At 60.1% G+C, this 20,138-nt stretch overlaps 2 protein-coding genes across 2 annotated transcripts in view; one reads left to right on the top strand and one right to left on the bottom strand.

Moving 5' to 3' along the window:
• The window catches only part of UBE2O (ubiquitin conjugating enzyme E2 O), a 66,585-nt gene extending 58,880 nt beyond the window's left edge, over positions 1-7,705 (top strand). The window contains exons 15-18 of the mRNA XM_074159998.1: positions 376-512; positions 1,055-1,258; positions 1,956-2,013; positions 3,646-7,705. Of these exons, the coding sequence (XP_074016099.1) occupies positions 376-512; positions 1,055-1,258; positions 1,956-2,013; positions 3,646-4,409 (1,163 nt within the window). The 3' untranslated portion in view covers positions 4,410-7,705. The remainder of the gene's footprint in view (positions 1-375; positions 513-1,054; positions 1,259-1,955; positions 2,014-3,645) is intronic.
• Positions 7,706-9,879: 2,174 nt separating this feature from the next.
• SPHK1 (sphingosine kinase 1) lies at positions 9,880-17,752 on the bottom strand. Its single transcript, XM_074160208.1, has 5 exons — positions 17,289-17,752; positions 12,452-12,601; positions 12,018-12,112; positions 11,638-11,753; positions 9,880-11,134 (listed from the first exon to the last, which is right to left on the bottom strand). Exons 1-5 carry the CDS (start codon positions 17,704-17,706, stop codon positions 10,351-10,353), a joined length of 1,563 nt encoding a protein of 520 aa, XP_074016309.1. The 5' UTR covers positions 17,707-17,752; the 3' UTR covers positions 9,880-10,350.
• Between the last annotated feature and the right edge of the window lie 2,386 nt (positions 17,753-20,138).

The raw sequence follows: 20,138 nt of genomic DNA, 5'->3' as shown, positions 1-20,138 counted from the left end.
GAAGGAAGGGTGGCCAAACTCTTCTGAACCTGCAGGTGTGTATAAATAAAGATGAGGAGCTATCTTGGGTTTTGCAGAGATGGGGTCAGCGCTTTGTGCGTCATTGTCCCAGCTGTGGGACGGGGCTCCTTGTGTGAGGCACAGGAACAATGTTGTGTTGGGACCATGAGAACAGGAGGTGCAGGTTGTGGCTTCTGTATGCTGGGGAGGGGGGAATCAAATAATGTCTAGGCTGCCTCCTGGCTCAGCAAAAAAGCAATTCAACTCTTCTCTTCCGAATTATATGTTTAATGTGTGGATAGATTTGCCTTCACAAGGAACCTGTGGCAGCTTCCAAAAGCAGACTTTAATCCCATGCTCCTCCTTGCCCCACAGATAGCCATGCCTTCAAGAAAATGGAGTTCCAGCCCCCAGAAGCCAAGAAGTTCTTTAGCACCGTGCGGAAAGAGATGGCTCTCCTGGCCACCTCCCTGCCTGATGGCATCATGGTTAAAACCTTCGAGGATCGAATGGCAAGTGTCTGCTCTCAAATGCTTGTGTGTTTAGTGCTGGGCTCAGCACCCGGATTGCTTTCTTTGGAATTCCCTGCTTAGCCTTAATCCTTTGCATTAGAGCTGCAGGAATGTGTGCAGCATGTGAAATGTGGCTGTAATTACCGTAACCGGCTGCTTTCGCATTCCCCAAAGCCAGGGTGACAAACAAGGGGGAAGCTCTTCGTTGCAGGAAGCCTATTTCGGGTGCTTTGCCCGCTGGGTTGCCTGTCCCACTAAGCAGGAAGGGCAGGCAGGCAGCGAGGGGCTGATATAACCACTGAGCAGCTTGGAGGCTGCTGGGTGTCCTCTGTAGCCCTGCTTTGGATCTGAAGGCTTGGTCTGCCCTCAGGCCGTGGTAGAAGTTCGTCTTCTAGAGGGAAGGTGCCCTGAGATGTGTTGCTTGAGCCAAGTCTTGCAAGGGCTGAGTTAATTGCATCCCCTCTCTCCCTCTGTGTAAATACAGTCCTGCCAAGGTAAGAGGATGCTTCGTAGTGCCTGGCTTATCTTGCCTCTCTCCACAGGATCTCTTCTCAGCACTTATCAAAGGGCCCACGCGCACACCCTATGAAGATGGCCTCTTTCTCTTCGATATCCAGCTCCCCAACATCTACCCCGCTGTCCCGCCTCTCTTCCGCTACCTCTCCCAGTGCAGCGGGAGACTGAATCCCAACCTGTACGACAACGGCAAAGTGTGTGTCAGCCTCCTGGGGACGTGGATAGGCAAGGTAACATTTTCATCTGCCCAGCTGTGGGGAGCAGTGGGTTGTGTCAGGCTGCTCTTGGAAGAAGCTGCTTCCTACCAGGCCAGTCCTGGGTGGCTTCTGGTCTCAGGTGGTGCTTGACCTGGGGATAGCTCTGCCTTTGGGCTCTGTTTTGGGTGTCTGGAGCAGGTAAGTGGTGTAGTTTGGCGGCTTCTGGAATTGTATTTGGCTCTTGTCTGTCCTTCCTTGAGGAGAAGCCTGTGGTCAGACCAGCCGGGCTGTGTCACATAGCAGAGATGCCACCACCAGCGTGGGGTGTTCTCCTGTGGTTTGGGTCCCTGTCTCCCACGCTGCAGGCGAATCACGTAGTGTGGCACAAGATCCAACTGGAGACTTGGAAAAAGCAGAGCCAGGGAAATGCTGTGTTTTGGGCCAGTAGATCAACGGGGCGGCTGGGGGAGGGGTGTCTGGTGTGTAAGGTTACGGTGTTCCAGGCAGAACTGCCCTGATGGTGCTGGCAAAAAGTAACAGGGAGATGGATTGGTACAACGGGACAGTAGCACGTCACGAGCTTGTGGAGTCAGTCCCTTGTTCCTGCTGCGAGCCGCAGGACCTTAGCGATAGGAATGCAGAGAAGGTGGGGCCTCGCTTCATCTTACAGTTACCACAGAGGAAACTGATGGTGCTTCAGCCCTTTAACACATTTGTATGTGCATTTCAGGGCACAGAAAGGTGGACCAGTAAATCCAGCCTCCTTCAAGTGCTCATCTCCATCCAAGGTAAATGCTCCCGCAGAGCCTGTGGGACAGGAAAAGGCGGGGGGGGAGGAGGGGATGCAGGCGTATGGGGGGGGACACAATTGGGATCTGCCCACCCCGGTTGGGTTAGTGCTGCCTTTTGCTCTCACCTTGCTGGACAAAGCAGTGTCCTTATCTCTCCAGTTCATAAGCCGAAGCAGGTGCAAGCTTTTCTCATACCCTCATTTTTGGCTGCGTCCCAGGTCTCTGAGACAATGCTTTCCCTTCTTCTCGCTGCGGCAGCAAAGCACAGAGCTGTTTCCCTTGTTATTCTGAGCTGACAAAGGTGAAGCGCTGTGTCCTCAGCCAGTTACTGAAGTTAGTTGAAGTTGCTAAACTGGGCTCCATTCGCAGGACTGTGTTTTTTATCCCCACTGAGTCACCCGCCCGTCCTACACCGGGCATGTTTTTGTACACGATGATGGTGTTTATGCTCCTTCCAAAGCAGAGAATAATCAGGGGTGTGTCTAGACCAGCCCTAGGGCTTCCTGCCATGGGGCTTTGCCCTGCTATATCTAGTTTGAGAGCAGACAGACTAAATCAAATCTCTTCCTCAAGGCCAACTTTCTGTGTAGGGAGCCCAGGCATGTGACTTGAGAAACCTTTGACACAGAGCAAAGGCCTTGAGTCCACAGGCGACTCCCGCTCCTCTGAAGTTTCGCAGTCCACCTGCATCCTCCCTGGGGGGAGCGACACCACGAGAAAAGCCTTTTCTCATTTACAAAGCCGAGGATCCAAATTTAGAAAACGAAATACTAAATGTTTAAGTGGAGCCACTTGGTGCTAGCGGAAAAATTTCCTCTCCCCCTCCTGCTGCTGGGGCTTTGAGAGACTCATGATCTCGCCTCCACCACCTCTAATGCAGTTGGTGGCAGGCTGCCAGCAGCCTGGCGGTGCTGGTGCCGTTGCTACACACATGTAATTACGTTAGGGTAGAAGCAAGCAGGAGAAAGCTTGGTATGGGTGACTTGTCACAGTGTGCACTGTCTCAGAACCGCGCTGTCTGATGGGACTCTGCTGGATAGGGTAGAACCCGGCCAGCTCAAAGCCTGTTACTCAAGATTGGCCTTTGTTCTGATTAAGAGGAGGGAAAAAAAAAAAAAAAGCTATTCAAGAAAAAAAAGCTTTGGGTGTGTTTGTGGGCATTTTAGTTGGAGTGGGGGGGAGGGAAGGGAAAGGAGCTGTGAAACCTTTCCCCTTATGCCCTTTTGACCTACTCTGCTGTTGCATGCCCTCTGCATTGCACTGGTGGAAGACTATTCTTGCCAGCCAAGGATCTTGAGTGCCATTCTTGGTAGTGTCCGAGATCCTCACCACCCTTGTGATATCAGTCCGGTGCACCTTGCAGGTTCCTGGTTGTCCAGCCTGGCCTCTGCTACCTGCTTGAACTCAAAGCATGGCTTCCCTGCAATGTGTCCTCCTGCTGTCCCTTCCCTTCCCTGCCTGCATCGGTGTGGCTAGGGGTGAAGCTGGTGTGATGCCTCACAAAGCCAAGCTGTGACCCTCCAACCTCAACCACCTTGGCAGAAATCAGGGCCCAGCAGTGTTTGCTTCAGGTGGCGATTCACTGTAAAGTTCCTCCCTTAACCCTGTGGTCTCCCCTTCTCTTGGCAGGTCTCATCCTTGTGAACGAGCCCTACTACAACGAGGCGGGCTTTGACAGTGACCGGGGCCTCCAGGAGGGCTATGAGAACAGTCGCTGCTACAACGAGATGACTCTGATCCGGGTGGTGCAGTCCATGATGCAGCTGCTGCGCAGGCCGGTAGAAGTCTTTGAGCATGAAATCCGGGAGCATTTTCGCTGCAACGGCTGGCGCCTGGTGTCCCGCATCGAGTCCTGGCTGGAGACAAATGAGCTGGTGGAGCGGAGCCACGAACAGGCCAACGGGGCGGATTCTGCCTCCCTTCTCTCTGCCTGCGGCGCCCTGGCCGAGAGCCCAGGAGACAATGCGGGATCCCTGGGGGAGTACGGCAGCAGCTCGGAGCAGGGGGCGGCCGCCGAGCTTTCTGACTCGGCACTCGATGGGAAGGAGGAGCTGGACGAGTCGGAGTTCACAACCTCGACGTCCAACGTCGGTGATCTCCAACAGTACTCAGACTCGGAGAGCACGGGCCAAGCCAGGGGGTTAGACCTGGCCAGAGACCGAACGGACGAGGGGAAGGCTGCCCAGGACTCTGCCTCGCAGCCTAGTGTGAAACCAAAGAAAAGGAGAAAGAGCTACAGGAGTTTCCTTCCGGAGAAGAGCGGTTACCCTGATATTGGGTTCCCCCTCTTCCCCTTGTCCAAGGGGTTCATTAAAAGCATCCGCGGTGTCTTGCAGCAGTACCGGGCTGCCTTAGCAGGGGCCAACATCCCAGAGTGGACAGAGGACAAATAAACGGTGAGGTCAGGGACAGGCAGGTGGAGGGGAGAAGGGAAAGCAGCAGAAAGGAAATTGGCAAATGCTGTGACCATTAAACTGGCTTCTCCTTGCAGCTTTTCTTCCTCAGCTTGGTTTGTTCCAAAGAGGGTGGTAGGCCTGATTGCGGCTCTGAGGAAAGGTTGTCTGAGCATGAAAATAACTCTTTTCCCCCAGCCCTTCTTCCTTCCCCCTCTCCCATGTACGTTGCTCCTCTTGCGAGTTTGACCCTGCAATGGTAAGATTTGAGACCTGCACAGAAGCAGTCTTGCAGCCACGTTCCCTCTGCACTTTCATCTTGGGGCACCTTTTCCACACAAGGACTCTTCCCACCCAGCGCTACCCCCAGCAGTTTGTTCTAGGGGGTGTTCAAGCCAGGAGAAGTGATCGCTGTAGAATCTGGAAGTGAAGGGCAACGCCCTCCCAGTCTTTCATTTTTCTCTGTGATACCATGGGTTTAATGAAGTCTACCCCAGCTTATACGTACCTAGACATTGGATTGTGTTCGCATTGAAGTTGTCTACACCATACGGAGTTGCTCTGGTCTTAGCTGTTTGCTGACAGCTACAAGGTTCTTCCGATCAGGACTTGGTAGGCAGAGCTCTGCGTTCGTACTTGTGCAGCCCTGGTGGTGCTGCGGAGTTTCCATCTAGTTCTGCTTGATCTTCTGGAAGCAATTCTAGCCATCCCCACTTTTTCTCCAGAGTACGGTGAATTTCCCTTTCCCCACCATGCATGCCTGTCTTCTAGAAATACATGGGATTCAGGGTTTTGCCCTTCTGACTTAGGTCTCTGCGTCTTTGGTTGCCACCATCCTGGCTGTCACACAGCACTACACCTACTCCTGGATTTCCTCCTCTCCTGGGCAGGCGGCAGCGGGTGATCTTGGGATGTATTGTAGATCTTGTAGCCGGTCTGGGTGGTGAACCTGGCCTGGCTGCTGCTTCCTCATCGCTTGGCTGTAGATGGGTATTTCGGAGCTATCTGAGCCAGGGTCACCCAAGGGAAAGAGCTGTCATGTTGTGACAGGGTCCTGTTGTCGCAGCAGCAGTTTGTTGCCCGTTCCTGTGCTGTTACTCAGCCACGGGAGCGCAGCAGACGCTGGTGTGGGCTGTTATCGGTTCCTTCCCTTGCCAGCCCTTTCCCGTGGTGGCCCGGGGCCACTGTGGCCGGCAGCGTTGTGGCACGGCACATGCTATCCCCAATCCCAACTGCGGCACCGGGAAACAGCTGGTGAGGTCAGCCCTGGTTTCAGCAGCAGATCCCTGTCTGAGGCGGTTACCCTGAGCACTTTGAAGCAGTGACTCGCCAGAGTCTCCTGGCCAAGGCACCTTCCCGGAGCCTCTTTTTCTGTCTGCACGCACTTCATTTCACTTCTGGAGCTGGGAGGTTACGCTCCAGCACCCCACTGCGTTTGCCCGATGTTTTAGGCGTTGGAGAAGCACCCGCTTGGCATCCATTGGAGCAGAGTCTGTCAGGGAGAGTCTGTAGGTCCTTCCAGCCAGCACAGGGAGCCAGCGGTGTCGGGCTTCCCGGGGAGGAGCCGGGATGAGCAGATGGCTCTGCCAGAAGTGAGGATGGAGACAAAACTCTCCTTTGCTCTTGCTCGGTACGGCTGCAGTCCCTTCCCTCCACCTTGGGCCAGGGTCTGGCCTTTTGGTTCTGAAATGGAGAAGAGCAGGCGAATCTCAGCACGTTTGCACAGGGCTTTCTGCTCCTTGAAACACCAAATTCCCCCCCACCCTTGCTATTCCCAGCTGCCCCCCGGGATGCTCCGGAGCTGGGGGACTGGCTGCCCAAAGCCCTTCTCCTGTCACCACCTGCTGCCGGGATTTCGGAAAGCGCATCCCGGTGCTCTGGAGGAAGCAGAGCTCGGCTGTGACGGAAGACCTGGCCCTGCAGAGCTCTGGGAGCACTGGGCTGGGGGGCGGGGGGGGGATCTCCTGCAGTGGGAGCCCTCCCTGCCTGGCAGGCGGGAAGGGGTCTGGCAGCGTCGCAGACCCCCGTGAGGGTGCAGGGAGATGCTTTGAGCCGCAGGCAGGGCAGCCTGTAACTCAAGGCTGCTTTGGGGCTGGGGCTGGTGCTAAATGAATGAATCCCTTTGAGCCAGGAGGGTCCCCAGAACAGAAAGGGCCGATGTGGGCAGAGGGGGTGAGGCTGTTGCTTCAGGGCAGGGGAAGGGCAGGCGGAGAGGCTCGTTCCACAAATAATTAAACCTCTTACTCACCAGACAAAATTGCGGTTGGTGATGTACGGAGGCCAACTTCCTCCATCCCCTGTGCCGGGTGTCCTTAGCCCCGCCGGCCAGGGAGGGAGGGAGACAGCCCTTTAGGGTTTTAAAGGACATCAGAGGGATGGGGGAGCTCCGGGCTTCCCTGCTTTGCCCAACCCTTTACTCTCTTCATTCTCATCTCTCGGGGAAGGCGGTTGGCAGGGGCTGGGGAGGAGGACAAGCTGCTGAGACCCCCACGAGTCCTCCCCTTCGCCCAAAATAAATAAATAAATCAATCTCTTTATTTCCTCTGATCCTAATCAAGAGCTTTTGCACAGGTTCCTGGGGCTTCCTACCGAGGAGGTGTGTATTGGCCGCCTTCTGGAAAGGGGATGCTGCTCCCCGGCTGCTGCCCCCCGCCCCGGCGTCGCTCGCTCTCCGTAGCTGGCTGTCCCAAACCGAAGCGTGCACGGAGGTTTACAGATTTTTCTAAAGCTTTTGATAATGTGAAGCTCCTGGGTGACGAGGTTGGTGGTGAGCACACTGCAGCTATGTAATTTTTTTGTGTATGTATGTAATATTTAAGGGTAACAAAATTTAAAAGGCTAAAACCTTAAAAAAAAAAAAAATAATTAAAAAAACACACAAAAAAAAAAAAGCCAAAGCATGATGCATATTGTTAGCCTTAAAACTGGCTACACGACTGTGTGATGTACAAATGAGAGCAGCCTGTAACTGTTTTAAGTGCTGGGGTTGGGGAAGAAGCATTACGAAATCAGTTTGTAGCCTTGATTCTGTACAGTATTTAATGAGAAAAAAAAAAAAAAGAGGGGAAAAAAAAAAAAAAAAAATTAAAAAAAAAAAGACCTGACTATTGAGGCCATGCTTAGAGGTGTGTCGTTCACGTGCAGATGTGGATGCTTGGTTGCTTACGATATATGTATAAAGTGCTGTGTGACCATTAAAACTTTTTTTACCTGCAGAATATTTTTTGTTTTGTTTTGTTTGGCTAACCAAGGTGTAATAAAGGAGGGAAGATGACTTGCCATTAAATTTTGCCTCTGTGAGTAGTTCTGACTGTTGCCTCTTTCTTTTTTTCCCCTGTCCCTGCTGCCGCGCCTGGCGCTGGCCGGGTCCCCGGCGGGCATCCCTGTGCCAGGGGCCGGCCTGGACTGGGTCCCGCTGGCCACTGCCAGTCCGGAGAGAGCCAGGCGGATCTGGCAGCGAGGGGCTGCCCCCGGGGCTCCCTATAAACCCCGATTCAGGGGCGTCTGTCAGTCTCTCTTTATTTTGCCTGGTGCCTGTGGGCTGCCCTGTCCCGGCGTGTGCCACGGCTCCGCTGGCTGCTGCCCGCCTGGATGAGGGAATGGAATGGCATCCAGGGAATGGCTCCCGCTGCCTCCCCAGCCCCTGGCCCCAGCTCAGGTGAGTGTGTGCTGAGATGTGTCAGTCCTGCAAATACAGACCCGACCAGGCTCCTGTCTGGGCTGGTCAGGAGGGATCCCTGTCCTTCCCCAGGGATTCCCGCACCTCCCGGGTGCTGGTGGGTGTGTTAAACCCTCACTCATGTTTGTCCCCATGGACTTTGCTGGAGATGGAATAATTTAGGTTGGAAAAGACCCTCAAGATCAAGTCCAACCTTAAACCTACCACGTCCACCACTAAACTGTGTCACGGGGTGGTCCTGCTGGTGAGGAAAGGGAGGGGGACAGCATGGATCCAGGGGTCCTGCTCATCCCTCGGGGATGGGGCTGGGCTCAAACACCAGCTTCTCTTCAACACCCTTTTACCCTCTGCTTTATTTCCTGGTAACTTCAGCACAGGTGTTTTCTTAGCATGAGAATAATGGAGATGATTGAACTTTTCTCTTGGAAAATGAGGTAAGATTTTTTTGTGTAAGAATAATGTTAACGATGCCTGGATTCCTCGGGGTCATCCCTATGAAGGTGGCTGAAATGGTGGGCCTGGAGCCGCAAGGGGGCTGGGAGCAGCTCATTCCTAACCCCTCCTGTTCACATTTGTCCTTGTTGTTCAAAACCAGCAAGGATCTGCCTCTCGAGGGGTGCGTGGCCCCTGCTGTCACCTCCCTGGGGTGCCAGGAGCAAGGGGCTCCCCTGGGAGATCCAAGGACTGACAGATTTTGGAATCAAACCCTGGGGAAGGGGAGGGCAAGGGAGATTCCGACCAGCGTGCTTGCGGTGAACAATACAGGTGTCCCCAGGAGAGGTCTGGGAGAGAATAGGGAGCCCTAAAACCTCTGCTCCAGTGACACCCCCCCCTGCCCTGGGCTCTCCCCGCAGCCTCCTCCGGCAGCGGCAGCCATTCCATAGGGTTAGAGAAGTTCAGCAGAGCGTCACCCAGTCCCTTTTTACACCTGGCCCCATGCCGTGGGGTGGGGGGGGGGAAATAACTTTATTTTGAGGTGGTTCCCAGCTGCTCTGCTGGCCTGGGAACAAGAGCTCGGCTCCCCCGTGAGGGAGTGGGGGTGTTGGAGGGGGGGGGGGGGAACAATCGTACTCTTCTTTCCCAGCTCCAGGATCCTAATTGCATAGTTTGCAGATGAATAAATGCAAACAGCCACCACTGTTTGCTCTTCTACTTTGTACTCCGGCGCTGTAAATGAGGTTTAATTACTGCTATTTTATGCCAAACAGGCTGAGCAATGTGTCCCCCCCCTCTCCCCCCCCACCCCCAGGCAAGCCCCTGGGCAGGGACCTGTTGCAGGGCTCCGACTGGCCCCGGGCTGCCTGGGAGAGGGGACGTGTGAGCTCCCCATAGGGCCCCCGATCCCGGTGGAAAGCCAACCCCCCCCTTGAACCTCTTCTGTGCCCCCTTCCCTTTCCCACGGGCACTGAACCTTCCCCAAGATGTCCCAAAGCATCGGGGACATCGATGCTGAGCGGGGCTGAGCTCTTGGGACTGCGACGCTGGGCAAGAAGACGCCAGTGCACCCCAAAAACGGGTGTCAGCGGCAGCGATGCCCCATGTCCTGCCTCTGGGGCGCTTTCTCTGTGGCCGTGTCCCCGTGCTGGTCCCGGCCCCGGGGTGACGGTGGCCTGGCAGCGCGGGGAGGCTGCTGGGGAGCGAGGAGCTGTGACGCTGAGCTAAACCCATCCTGACAGCAGCCACGGCCAGGCTGCGTGTGAGCCCAGCCCGGGGTGACAGCACCGCAGCCCTGCCCCTGATGGAGCCCTCAGCTCCCATTTAAAACCCGGGGTTGGATATTTTTTTTTTTTTGCAAACGCTAGATATTTATTGCATTTCTCACAAGAATAAACTCTGCTTCTACAGGAAGCTTTGGGTAGAAACATTCTTAAAAAAGTCGGTTTCTTGTATTAGGTATCTTGGTCCTGACCATCCCTGGGAGGGGGGTGGGGGGGTGGCACTGGCTCCGCAGAGGGGACCTGAGCGGTGCCACCGTGTGCGTCCAAGCCGGGGAGGGGACGGGGCTGTGCCGGCGCAGCCACCCGGGGACTGGGACCTCGTACCGGGATAAAACACTCCGGCGTCTCGCCGGCACAGAGTACCTGATGGGGGCTCCTGGCTCATTTCTGGGACAGCCCTGGTGGCCATCCCAAGGTGGGAGGATAAAGCTAAGCATGGGGGCAAGCAAGGGGACGAGCACCCGTGACCCCCAAGAGCTATTGCTATGGGAGGAGGAGGAGGTTCCTGAGTGGGAGGAAGACGGTGCCGGACCCTGCCGGCGGCTCAGGAGCCGCTGAGGACACGGCAGAGGCGGCCATGGACCTGGCCCTGCACCGGCTCGCAGGGCAGCGCCTCGCCGTCCACCGTCATGATGCCCGTGGCCACCCGTGGCTCCAGGCGGAAAGCCCGGACGGGGACGTAGCACAGGTGGGGACAGTTCAAGTCCAGGTGGGTGCCCCTGGCCATGGCCAGGAAGAGCTTCAGCAGCGCCACGCGGCTGATGCCGGCCTTCAGGTAGAAGAGATGGATGCAGCCGTCGTGCAGCCGGGCGGCCGGTGCCATCAGCAGGTTGGTGCCCAGGTGGGACTGGTAGATGGCGTAGACGGTGACAAACTCCTCCTCGGGGACCACGGTCCAGTGCGCTGGCACCGGCTGGCAGAGCGGCACCAGCAGGGAGTCGGCGGGCAGAGCCCCGGCTGCCTCCGTCCCCGCCGGCGGCAGGACGTGGCCAGCCTGGCCGTTGGTGACGGGCGCGGGGGGGTCCCTGGGTGGCGGAGGGGTGCCCTGCTCGGGGCCAGCGGGCAGGTAGGAGAGGCGGCCCTGGTACACCCGCAGCTTGGCCAGGCACTGGAGGGTGCCCAGGGTGAAGCGGGCATTGCCCAGCCGACGGTACTTCTCGCTGTCGATGTCCACGTCCGAGATGAAGCCCCAGCCGAAGCCGAGGAAGGAGAAGAGGCGCTTGCCCGAGGCCGTGCTCAGCGAGACCAGGTCCATCTGCGTGTGCAGCCCCTTGCACAGGATGAAGGCGCAGTTCGTCAGCAGCTTCTTCTTGGCGACGTGATCGTTGCTGCGAGGGATGGAGAAGGGTGAGTTTGAGCTGGACCCAGCTCAGGGTCTCTCCTCCTGTCCCACCATCTACATACAACCCTCACCCCTGTGTCACAGTTGGGATATGTCCCAGCTGGGTGACAGTGTCCCTCAGGGACAGCTGCTGGGAAAGGTTTTGCTGAGGGTGGGAGGGATAAACCAGTTCCCGAAAGAGGGAAGCGAGCTGGGGCTGCTGGGCCAGGGCAATCCCGGTCCCCCATCGTGCAGGGGTGGATCCTTTGGGGTAAAGCTCTGCCAGACTCAGAGCCTGAAGAATAGAAAGGCCATGGGGGGAGCCGGAGGCACAGGGATATAAACTGATGCTGTGGGGAGGCGAGGACCCAGGTGGGTACCCCCGTGCTGGGCATCCCAGCACCAATTCCCACGGCTGGAGCCATTCACAGCCTTTCCCTTCCCTCATCCCCCCAGCCTGGGTGCCAGCGCAGCCCCCATGTGCCACCAGTGGGTGCACCCGGGGCTCACCCCGCATAGTGGTTGATGGAGGCGGCCAGGGCGTTCCCGGAGCCCCCCGGCAGGATGCACAGCGGCTTCTTCATGGTGTCCTCCCAGTCCGGCCGCTCCATGAGCCCATTCACCACCTGCAGGGACAGAGGGAGCTGGTGGTACCCAGGGCCATGCAAGGACCCAAGTGCCCCCACACAGGTTGGGAGGAGCGGAGACTGTGGTGCCCCCATCCAGGGCAGCACCGAGGCCGTGGCCGCCCCGCTTTGCCCCAAGCTGGGTTTCATCTCTCCTTTGCCATTCCCTTCGTGTTTCACCGCTTGGCTCCTGCCCCAGGCATCCCTCTCCTCCCAGCTCTGTGCCCATCCCGGGGGGGGGGTGCCCTGCGGTGCCCCTCTCACCTCGTACAGCAGCCCATCCCCGGCCATGACCACCAGTGTGTCCCACTGCGACAGGTCCTCATCCCGTACCTTCTCATGAGCGTGGTGGGGTCTCTCTGCAGGGGAAAACAGAGTTGAGCATCACTCTCCATCCCTCTGCCCTGCCTGCTGCCACCTCCCCAGACAGTGACCCCAGCCCCGCTGTCCCTGTGAGGGTCCCAGCCGGGGGTGCAGGAGGTGAGGCAGTCACTCCCATTGAGTGCAACCACATCCCTTGGGCCCTTTGCCACTCCACCTGTGACAGCCCACCCACCATGTTCTCCAAACCAGGGAGCCAGAGCCGTGGTGATGTAGGGGGTACGAGACCCTTGGAGGAGCCCATCCCGGAGGCAGCACCCAGGTAGGACCCTAGGGAAGGGAGGAGGAGGAGGTGAGGGATCCGCTCGTGGACTCACCGGTGATGAAGACGGTGGTGGCAATGTCAGCCTCGGCCAGCATGGGCTGCACCACCCCCTGGAAGTCCTCCAGCGCGCGGCCGGCACCGCTCTGTGGGTTCAGCAGCACCAGCGCTCGGCAGGGCCGGGGCAGCACCCCATAGCTGTCACCTGGGCAGGGGGGAGAGCAGGGGCTCAGGGTGGGGAGGAAGGGAAGCTGCCCCCGATTCCCACGAGCTCCCCGGGCTGCATCCCTACCCACCCAACGGGAGGTGAGGAGGGATGGAGGGTCCCTGCTGGGAAAGCAGGGGATGTGGCAGAGATGGGGACACACGGGGTGCTGCAGGGACTCATCTGGAGCTCTCCCGCAACCAGCAGAGATGTTTTATACCCAGTCCCGAGTCCCGCAGCCGCCCAGCGATGCTGCAGCAGAGATGGGGGGCTCTGCAGCACCGAGCATCCCCGAGCATCCCAGCAGGATGCTGCCAGCTGCACTTTAGGATGTGCCGAGGAAAGAAAGGTGGAAGCAAAGGGGAGGTTTGAAACCCAACCTCCCCAGGGCCATCTGGCCCCAGCCACCCTCAGCCATGAGTATTCTTTCCCTGCCGAACCCCCCAGCTCATGGCACGGCTCAGCCCCCCAAGACACAGCGAGCCAAGGACGGGGGGACAAGGGCCGGAGGGACTCAAGATCTCAATTCCCCACATCCACCCCAGATGGAGCAGGGCCAGGACGGACACCTGTGCTGACAGACGGACGTCTCTGCTCCCTAAGGTGTTCAGGTTTCACGCGCGAGGGCCCCCGGTTGAGCTGTAATTACAAACTCGGCAGGGGTCTGCATCCCTCTGCCCGAGCCCCCAGCCCCGTGGTCCCCGCGCGGGGGGGACGGGGTGAGACCAGGCTGCAGCTGCCCTGTGAGAGAGGCACAGGGAGGAGGAGTGACACGATGGCACCCGGGTGAGCTGGTGCCACCGTGCTTGAGGGCAGGGCCCCTGGGTGCTGCTTGGGCACCCCCGGCCCCAAAATGAGCAGGGCACTGTGCCTCAAGCTCCCACAGGGCCTCTGGAACGTCCCAACCCTGCAGGGTGAAGCCAGATCTTGGGGGGCAAGGGGTGTCCCTACCAGCTCTGGGCCCCTAAGCCATGATCTGGCCCCCGGCGGGGAGCAGGTCCCAGCCCGGGCGCATGAGCTCTGTGGGACAGTGCGGGGGCTGCGTTTGCTGAGTCAGCAGAAAGAGCTGCTCTGTCAGGAGCTGAGTCACCAAAGAATCCTTAGATTCCCGGCAGTGCCCTGGGCTGGGAATCTCCCCTCTAACCCGGGGCTGGGGGGGCTGGGCCAGCTGCCTGACCCCCAGCCTCGTCTGCACACTTGGATTCCAGCTGTTTGAACACACAGACAGCGTTTTTACAGCTAAACCCCCTCCAGCTGCCCCCACCAGGGATGGAGGAGAGGAGAGGGGAGCCTGGGGTGATGAAGGAGCCTAAGGATGCCATCTCCCCGGGGTGACACCCGGCATCACACCGCTCAGGGCCACGCCGGGGCTTCCCCGACAGTTGGCAGAGCTCCACAAGCTGCCCTGCTGGGAGACGTGCCCGGAGCATCCCATCTCTGTGCCCGTCCCAGCCCTGGGAGCACACCGAGCTCTGCTGATTTTGGCACCATCAGGTTGATTTTCTGCCCCTGGGAATGACCTAGTGAGGCTGTCACCCTCCAGGAGACCTCCTTGTCCCCCTGCTTGAGACTTGCCACCGAGTCCCCAGCAAAGGTCCGCCCATGAGCCAGGGCTGAGCTTGGGGCTGGCTCTGGGCTGGCTCGCTGCCACTCAGGCCTGGGGGAAGCGGCCAGCTGCCCCCCCGCCCTCCCCGGCCCCTTATCAGTGGGTGCCAGGTGCGAGGGGACCAGCTGCCCTTGGGGACGGTGGTGGAGCGTGGCCAGCAAAGGCCACACCAGTTCGGGCCGGGGATAAGGGGCAGTAACCCTGGGGCTGGGCTGGTCCCGCTCCCTCCCCACCGGAGCCTTCCCAGGTCACTAAAGTCTCCTATGGACAAACACAGCCCAGCCCTCCAGGCAGGGGGGGGGGGTCCATGCTCAAGCCCCAGCTGCTGGAGGCGAGTGATGGGGGGGGATATTCTCTTTCTCCCCGCACACCCTGGAGGGTGCACAGAGAGAGCACGAGGCCCTTCAAGCCTCTAAATAGAGTTTTTAAACACACTAAAGTTTCTTATCAGCCACATCGTTTCTGACACGCACGCTGAGCCTCAGCCGGGTCTTGCCTGAAACTCCTGCCAGGACCCACGGCTGCCCCATGGCGTCCACTGGGCAGCGGGGTACGGCCGGGACCCCCAGGACCCCCTCCTTGGCTGGAGGGGGAAAGGCAAACCCTGCTCAGGGAACCGAGGGGTGCCCTGACTCCATCACCAGGGACAGACTGCTGGTACCAGGGCGCGAACAGGGATGGGGACATGATCCCAGTGTGGGACCAGTGACACCGGCAGCGCTGGGCTCGCCCCAGGCTCTCCCGGTGCTGGTTCAGAGCCGGAGCCCAGCAGCAGCGATGCTCAGGCGGGGGGCTGGGGGAGACAGATTTCAGCAGCATCCCTTCTCCCTTGCGCAACCCCGGCCGGCCCCTGGCATCTCGGCGAGGCTCGGCCACTTCCCGGCACAGCGCGGCTGCTTTCAACCTCCGATGCCGAGCGGAGCAGACACTGAGTCAGCAGGAGGAAGGGGCTCCAGCTGCTGCCACTGCACAAACTCGCGTCCCCCCGTGGGACACGTGGCCCGGCCGTGCTCACGTGGGGACCACGCTGCCGCGGCTCTGCCATCAGCAGCCCCAGCTGCTCCGTTGTGTCCCCGCATCCTTCTGGAAACTCTCTGGGCATAAGGAACAAGCTGGCGGGGGACAGGGCTGACGTGAGGCTGGGATGGACCAGGACATGTTTGTTGCATCCCCTCTCCACAAGAGTGTCATCTCCTTCGTACGGCGAGGGGACAAGCACGGCGAGGAGGTCCCCCAAAACGGGGGCTTGCGGCAGGGCCAGTTCCTGCTCGCTGCCGACACACCGCAACGCCGTGGCTGTTGCTGGCAGCTCGATGGCAGCTTCCTACCGCGACCGGGGGCTGGATTTCCCCATCAGGACACGAGCCCAGCAGCGGTTTTGCTCCATCCCGGCCAGCTGCAGGGTGGGACACTTCCCTGCACGCTCTGGGCAGCCCCAGCTTTGGGGTCACCCACTGCCGAAGGACTTATTTTTTTCCCCTTGGGGTGAAATAACGAGGGGAATTTCCGCCCCCCACCCCCCCGCAACACACGCACTGCGGCTCTCTCCAGGGCTTTTATCCCAAAGGATGCTGGAGCTGAGATGACACCGGGACGGGATGGCCGGTGTCTCCCCGGTCCCCTCCCCACAGGGACGGGGTGACAGGATTGCTCTGCACGGACTCACACGCAGCTGGGCCTTATCTGTCCCGCACACGCTGCGACGGTGGCACGTGAGGGTGCGTGCGAGCCCAGGGTGGGGCGAGAAGCATTTTTAGCTCCGTCCCAAACTGGGAGGGGGGGTGAAGGGGGTGGGGGGGAAGGTTTGCAAATCCTGCTGGCCCTCAGCTAGGAAAAAATAACTGCAAAAATCCCACACCGCCTTCTCCCGGCCTCCTTCCCCGGCCTCCCCCGAGGCCCCCGCCGTGCAATGAGCTGCTCCTGCCCCAGCACCCTCACTCCGCCTGCTAAAAGGGCGAAGGTTTTAAATCGCTCGGAGACTTCCAGCTGCAGAGTTCAGGCTGGAAACGGAGCCAGGGAACTGGTTTCGCCCTCACCCCTCTCCGCCGGATTTGTCTTTTATTCTTTAGGAAGAGTAGCAGAAAGTTGTTTTGTAGCTGCAGGTCATGTAAAAAAAGCTGCATTTTAAAATCCGAAGAGGGAGAGCTGGGCTAAATGCGATTTGACAGGATCCCTCTAACCGCATGCCTCTTAATTTCCAAGTCTGATCAGTGCGACTGGACAGCTAAATAAATGAAGTAGTGCATATAATTGAATCTCTGCTCAGATGTTCAAATATGTGCCAGCCCGCCCTGCCCTGACTGCAGGAGCTGGGGGACGTGGCCCCCCAGCCAGCCGCTCCCCTTCGAGCTGGTGGCAGCTCCCAGAGGGAGAGGGAACTGATACCCGGATCCTTCCGTGCCGCCCTGGGACCCCGCTGGGCCCGGGGGGTGTCCCGCAGGGATGCGCCCGCTCCCAAGTGATGGATGGGACCTGCCGGGGACAGTGCCTGGCTCCCGTCCTGCCTGCGTCAGCAACGATGACTTTATTTTTTCTGGGTTTATGCTGCCCTTTGGAGCTTTGCTATCGAACCGAAGTGATGCGAGGGGAGAGGGGGGGCCGTGCAAAGGGCCCCCGTGGTGCGACCACATCCCTGCTGCCCCTTCGATTTAAGGGAGAAAGGGGAGAAAAGCCACCCCCGGCGCTGTGCACGGGGATGTCCCCGTCCCCCCCAGGCTCGGGGCGGGAGGGGAAGGGGATCCAGGTGACCCCGCGGGGATGCGAATCGCCCCCCGTCCGTCCCGTCGTGTCCCCCCGACCCCGATCTGTCCTTTCGGGGACGGACCACCGCGCAGCGCTCCCGGCAGGTCGCCAGCCGTGTCCCCACGCCATCCCTCGGGGACAACCGTCCCGCCTGGGGACGGGCAACGGAGAGCCGGCGGTCCCCACACCCCACGCCCTCGGGTGGCTGCTGGCCCCGGTCCCGGTAACCCTCCCCCACCCCACCCCCCTTCCTCGCCCGGTCCCGGGGCTCGCCCCGTCGGGACCCTCAGCGTGTGTGTGTGTGTGTGTGTGTGTCCCGAGCGTGGGGCGGCCACTCACCGTCCTGCGTGGGCACGGCGGGCACCGAGAGCTCCCGGATCCTCCGGCTCCAGGCCTGGGCGATGCGCAGGTTGCCCTCGGCGTCGGGTCCCAGGGAGACGCGGAAGGTCCGCTCCAGGCGCTGCCGGGCGGGCGAGCCCCAGCGCGGCCCGCGGAAGGGGTAGCAGACCAGGGAGAAGCAGGCGGCGGCGGCGGCGGCGGGGAAGGCGGCGGAGCCCACGCAGTCGGCCAGGCGGAGAGCGGCGTCGGGACCGACCGAGCCCCCGGAGGAGCCGCCGGGACGCCGCACCTGCAACTCCCGGGCGGTCAGAGCCAAGGAGCAGGCGGCAGCCCCGGGGGTGGGTCCCGCACCGAAGACGCCTTGAAGTAATACCGGGCCCCCACCGGGCTCCGGGGGAGCTCGGCGGCCGGCGGCCATCGGCGGCGGAACGGGAGCGGGACGCACCGGGGAGCGCCGCCCGCCGCTGCTCGCTGCTGACACCCGCCGCGCCGCCCGGCAATGGCAGGCGGGGCGGCCCCATTCATAAAAATTTAACCCACCCACAGCCCCCCTCCCAGCCCGAGGCGGGGGGGACACACACCGTCCCGGGGCTGCCCCGAGCCCCCCCGCCTCCCCGCAGCCTGCCTCAGTTTCCCCAACCTGCCTCAGTTTCCCCGCGCTCCGGGGCGGCGGGCAGTGGGGGGGGGGGTACCCGGACCGCCCGTCTGGAGCAAGGGTCTTCAAACACGCGACGCCGTGGTTTTGCCGTGGGTGGCTCTGCCCTGGTGGGGTGGGTGGCCGTCATGGGTGCTCCCGTGGTCCTGGGGCTGGCACAGCACGGGCCCACGGTCACTCCCGGGAGAGCAGCGGGAAAGCTCCGGGAGCCACACCAGCCCCAGCTCGTGTGTGCCGTGTCCAGCAACGCACTGGGCAGGGGGATCAAGCCCCCGCGCTGGGCTGAAGAGCATTTAACACCGTTTCTGCGTCCCTGCAGCTGGGACAGGGCGAGAGGAGCAGAGCGGGTGCCTGGAGGAAGCAAGGCACGGCGAGAGATGAGGAAGGCAGCGGGCAGCTGGCAGGGGACACCTCCAGGAGAGAGGATGGAGGGGGACGATGTCCAGCCCGTCACTGGTGGTTTGCCATCAGGTATCTGTGGGGGTTGGAGGGTGCCATGGGCATGGAGCCCCGTAGAGGGGGTGGGCTGTGCCATGAACCCCCACCTCAGGCACACAGCGCTGGGGATGGAGCCCAGGGGACTTGCCGGAGGGTGCCAGCACGGCTGGGAGCCTCTCCATCCCCACGGTGGCTGGCAAATGTCACCACCAGCAGCTTTGGATGGTGACAGGGCTGACCTCACCCTCCCGAGGGGCTACTGGGCTTCAGGGGGTTCTGGCCCAGCTCAACAAGGACATTTTTTTGCCAGCCAATTCCCTATGGATGTAGCTCTGCTCCATGGGTTCCAGCTGGCCCTTCGCTCTCCTGAGGCTCGAACCAAAGCAGAGCGGAGCCTCTCCACGGGGAAGCGGGCGACAAGCACTCGGAGAAGCACTGTGGGAATGGTAAGGCAGGCAGAGAGGTGCCCTAGTCCCTCCCTCCTCCTCCCCTGGGCCTTCCTCACCACCTCCTCATCCTCAGACCACCCTGAGGATGCTAATGCAGGTTTCACACGCTGCGTGCTGCGGGGCCGGCAGCAGCCTGAGACCCCGTAACCTTGAGCTCGCACCCTGGGGAGGCATCACTCTTCACACTTACAGCAGTTTAATTAGCAGTGAGCCCTCTGTCCCCGCTTAAACCCACTGGACCTGGCCAAAAATTACAGGAAGGGCACAGGACGACCAGCTGGGCAGATAACTCAGTTCCGTCTTGCTTTCCCAGTGACCTAAGGCAAAGTGCCATGATTTGGAGCATCGTGCTTTCCAAAAAGGCTTCCCTGGGTGCTGTGGGTTCAAAGGGATGCTTAGAGGGGGAGGTGGGGCAGAACCCACCTCCAGGGGTTTGCTGGCTGCTGCTTTTGGCTGAGGAACCGCAGCACCTGCGGCCAATTCTGGGTGAGATCTGGGCTTGGCCACTTCCCCGGCTTGTGACCACGCCGTGGTCCGGCGTTTGTAAACAGCCCCAAGGTCCTCAGCAAGGTGTCACCGGAGGAAATAGCTGGATGCTGGGGAACGCAGCGTCCTGACCTGCCCCTCACCCTTCTCAGTGAGTAACCCGTGCCCGATTTCCGCACAGGAAGGCATGAGATGTGGTGGGAGGATGTGAGAGCAGCTGTGGCACTGCTCCTGGCAGGTGCCACGGGGCGATGGGGCTGCTCTGGGCTCCGGTCTCACCGCGCTACATCCGTCCACGGCCCCGTGCCGCAGGGATTCCCCTCACCCTGCCTGCCTGTGCTTTAAATAGGAGCTGAACACCCTGCCGGGCTCTGCTGGCCATGGCCGTGGTGTGGGCTGGGGAAAGGGTCTATGGGGACTTCACGTGAGCTCATCCCAATTCTTGGCAGATGCCCTCTCCGTGCCACGGCCAGCCGGTGCCCACCACCAGCCCTGCGTGGGTCCCTTTGCTCCCCACAGCCATGGGCTGGTTCACCCCGGTCCCACACGGCCACCGCTTGTTTGCCTCCAGATGCGATGTCTAATGTGGAAGTGGGATCGCTTCCATCGCCGCTGATAAACAGTCGTTTGGGGCTATCTTAATTATGAGAGCTTTAACAAGCTCCCGTGACCCAATGAAGGGCTCCCGTGCCGTGGGCAGGCGTCTGCCCATCGGGTTTGTCCTGATCGGCTCCATTCCTGCCCACCCGGCGCCGCGGAGGCCACATGTGTGGGAGGGCAGCACCGGGATGTGGCTGGGAATGCGGCATGGAGCCGGCGTGC

This window comes from Numenius arquata, chromosome 17, assembly GCF_964106895.1.
Source record: "Numenius arquata chromosome 17, bNumArq3.hap1.1, whole genome shotgun sequence".
In the NCBI taxonomy this organism is placed as follows: domain Eukaryota; kingdom Metazoa; phylum Chordata; class Aves; order Charadriiformes; family Scolopacidae; genus Numenius; species Numenius arquata.
Note: the sequence above shows the minus strand (reverse complement) of the source record. Positions and strands in the feature narration are given on the sequence as shown.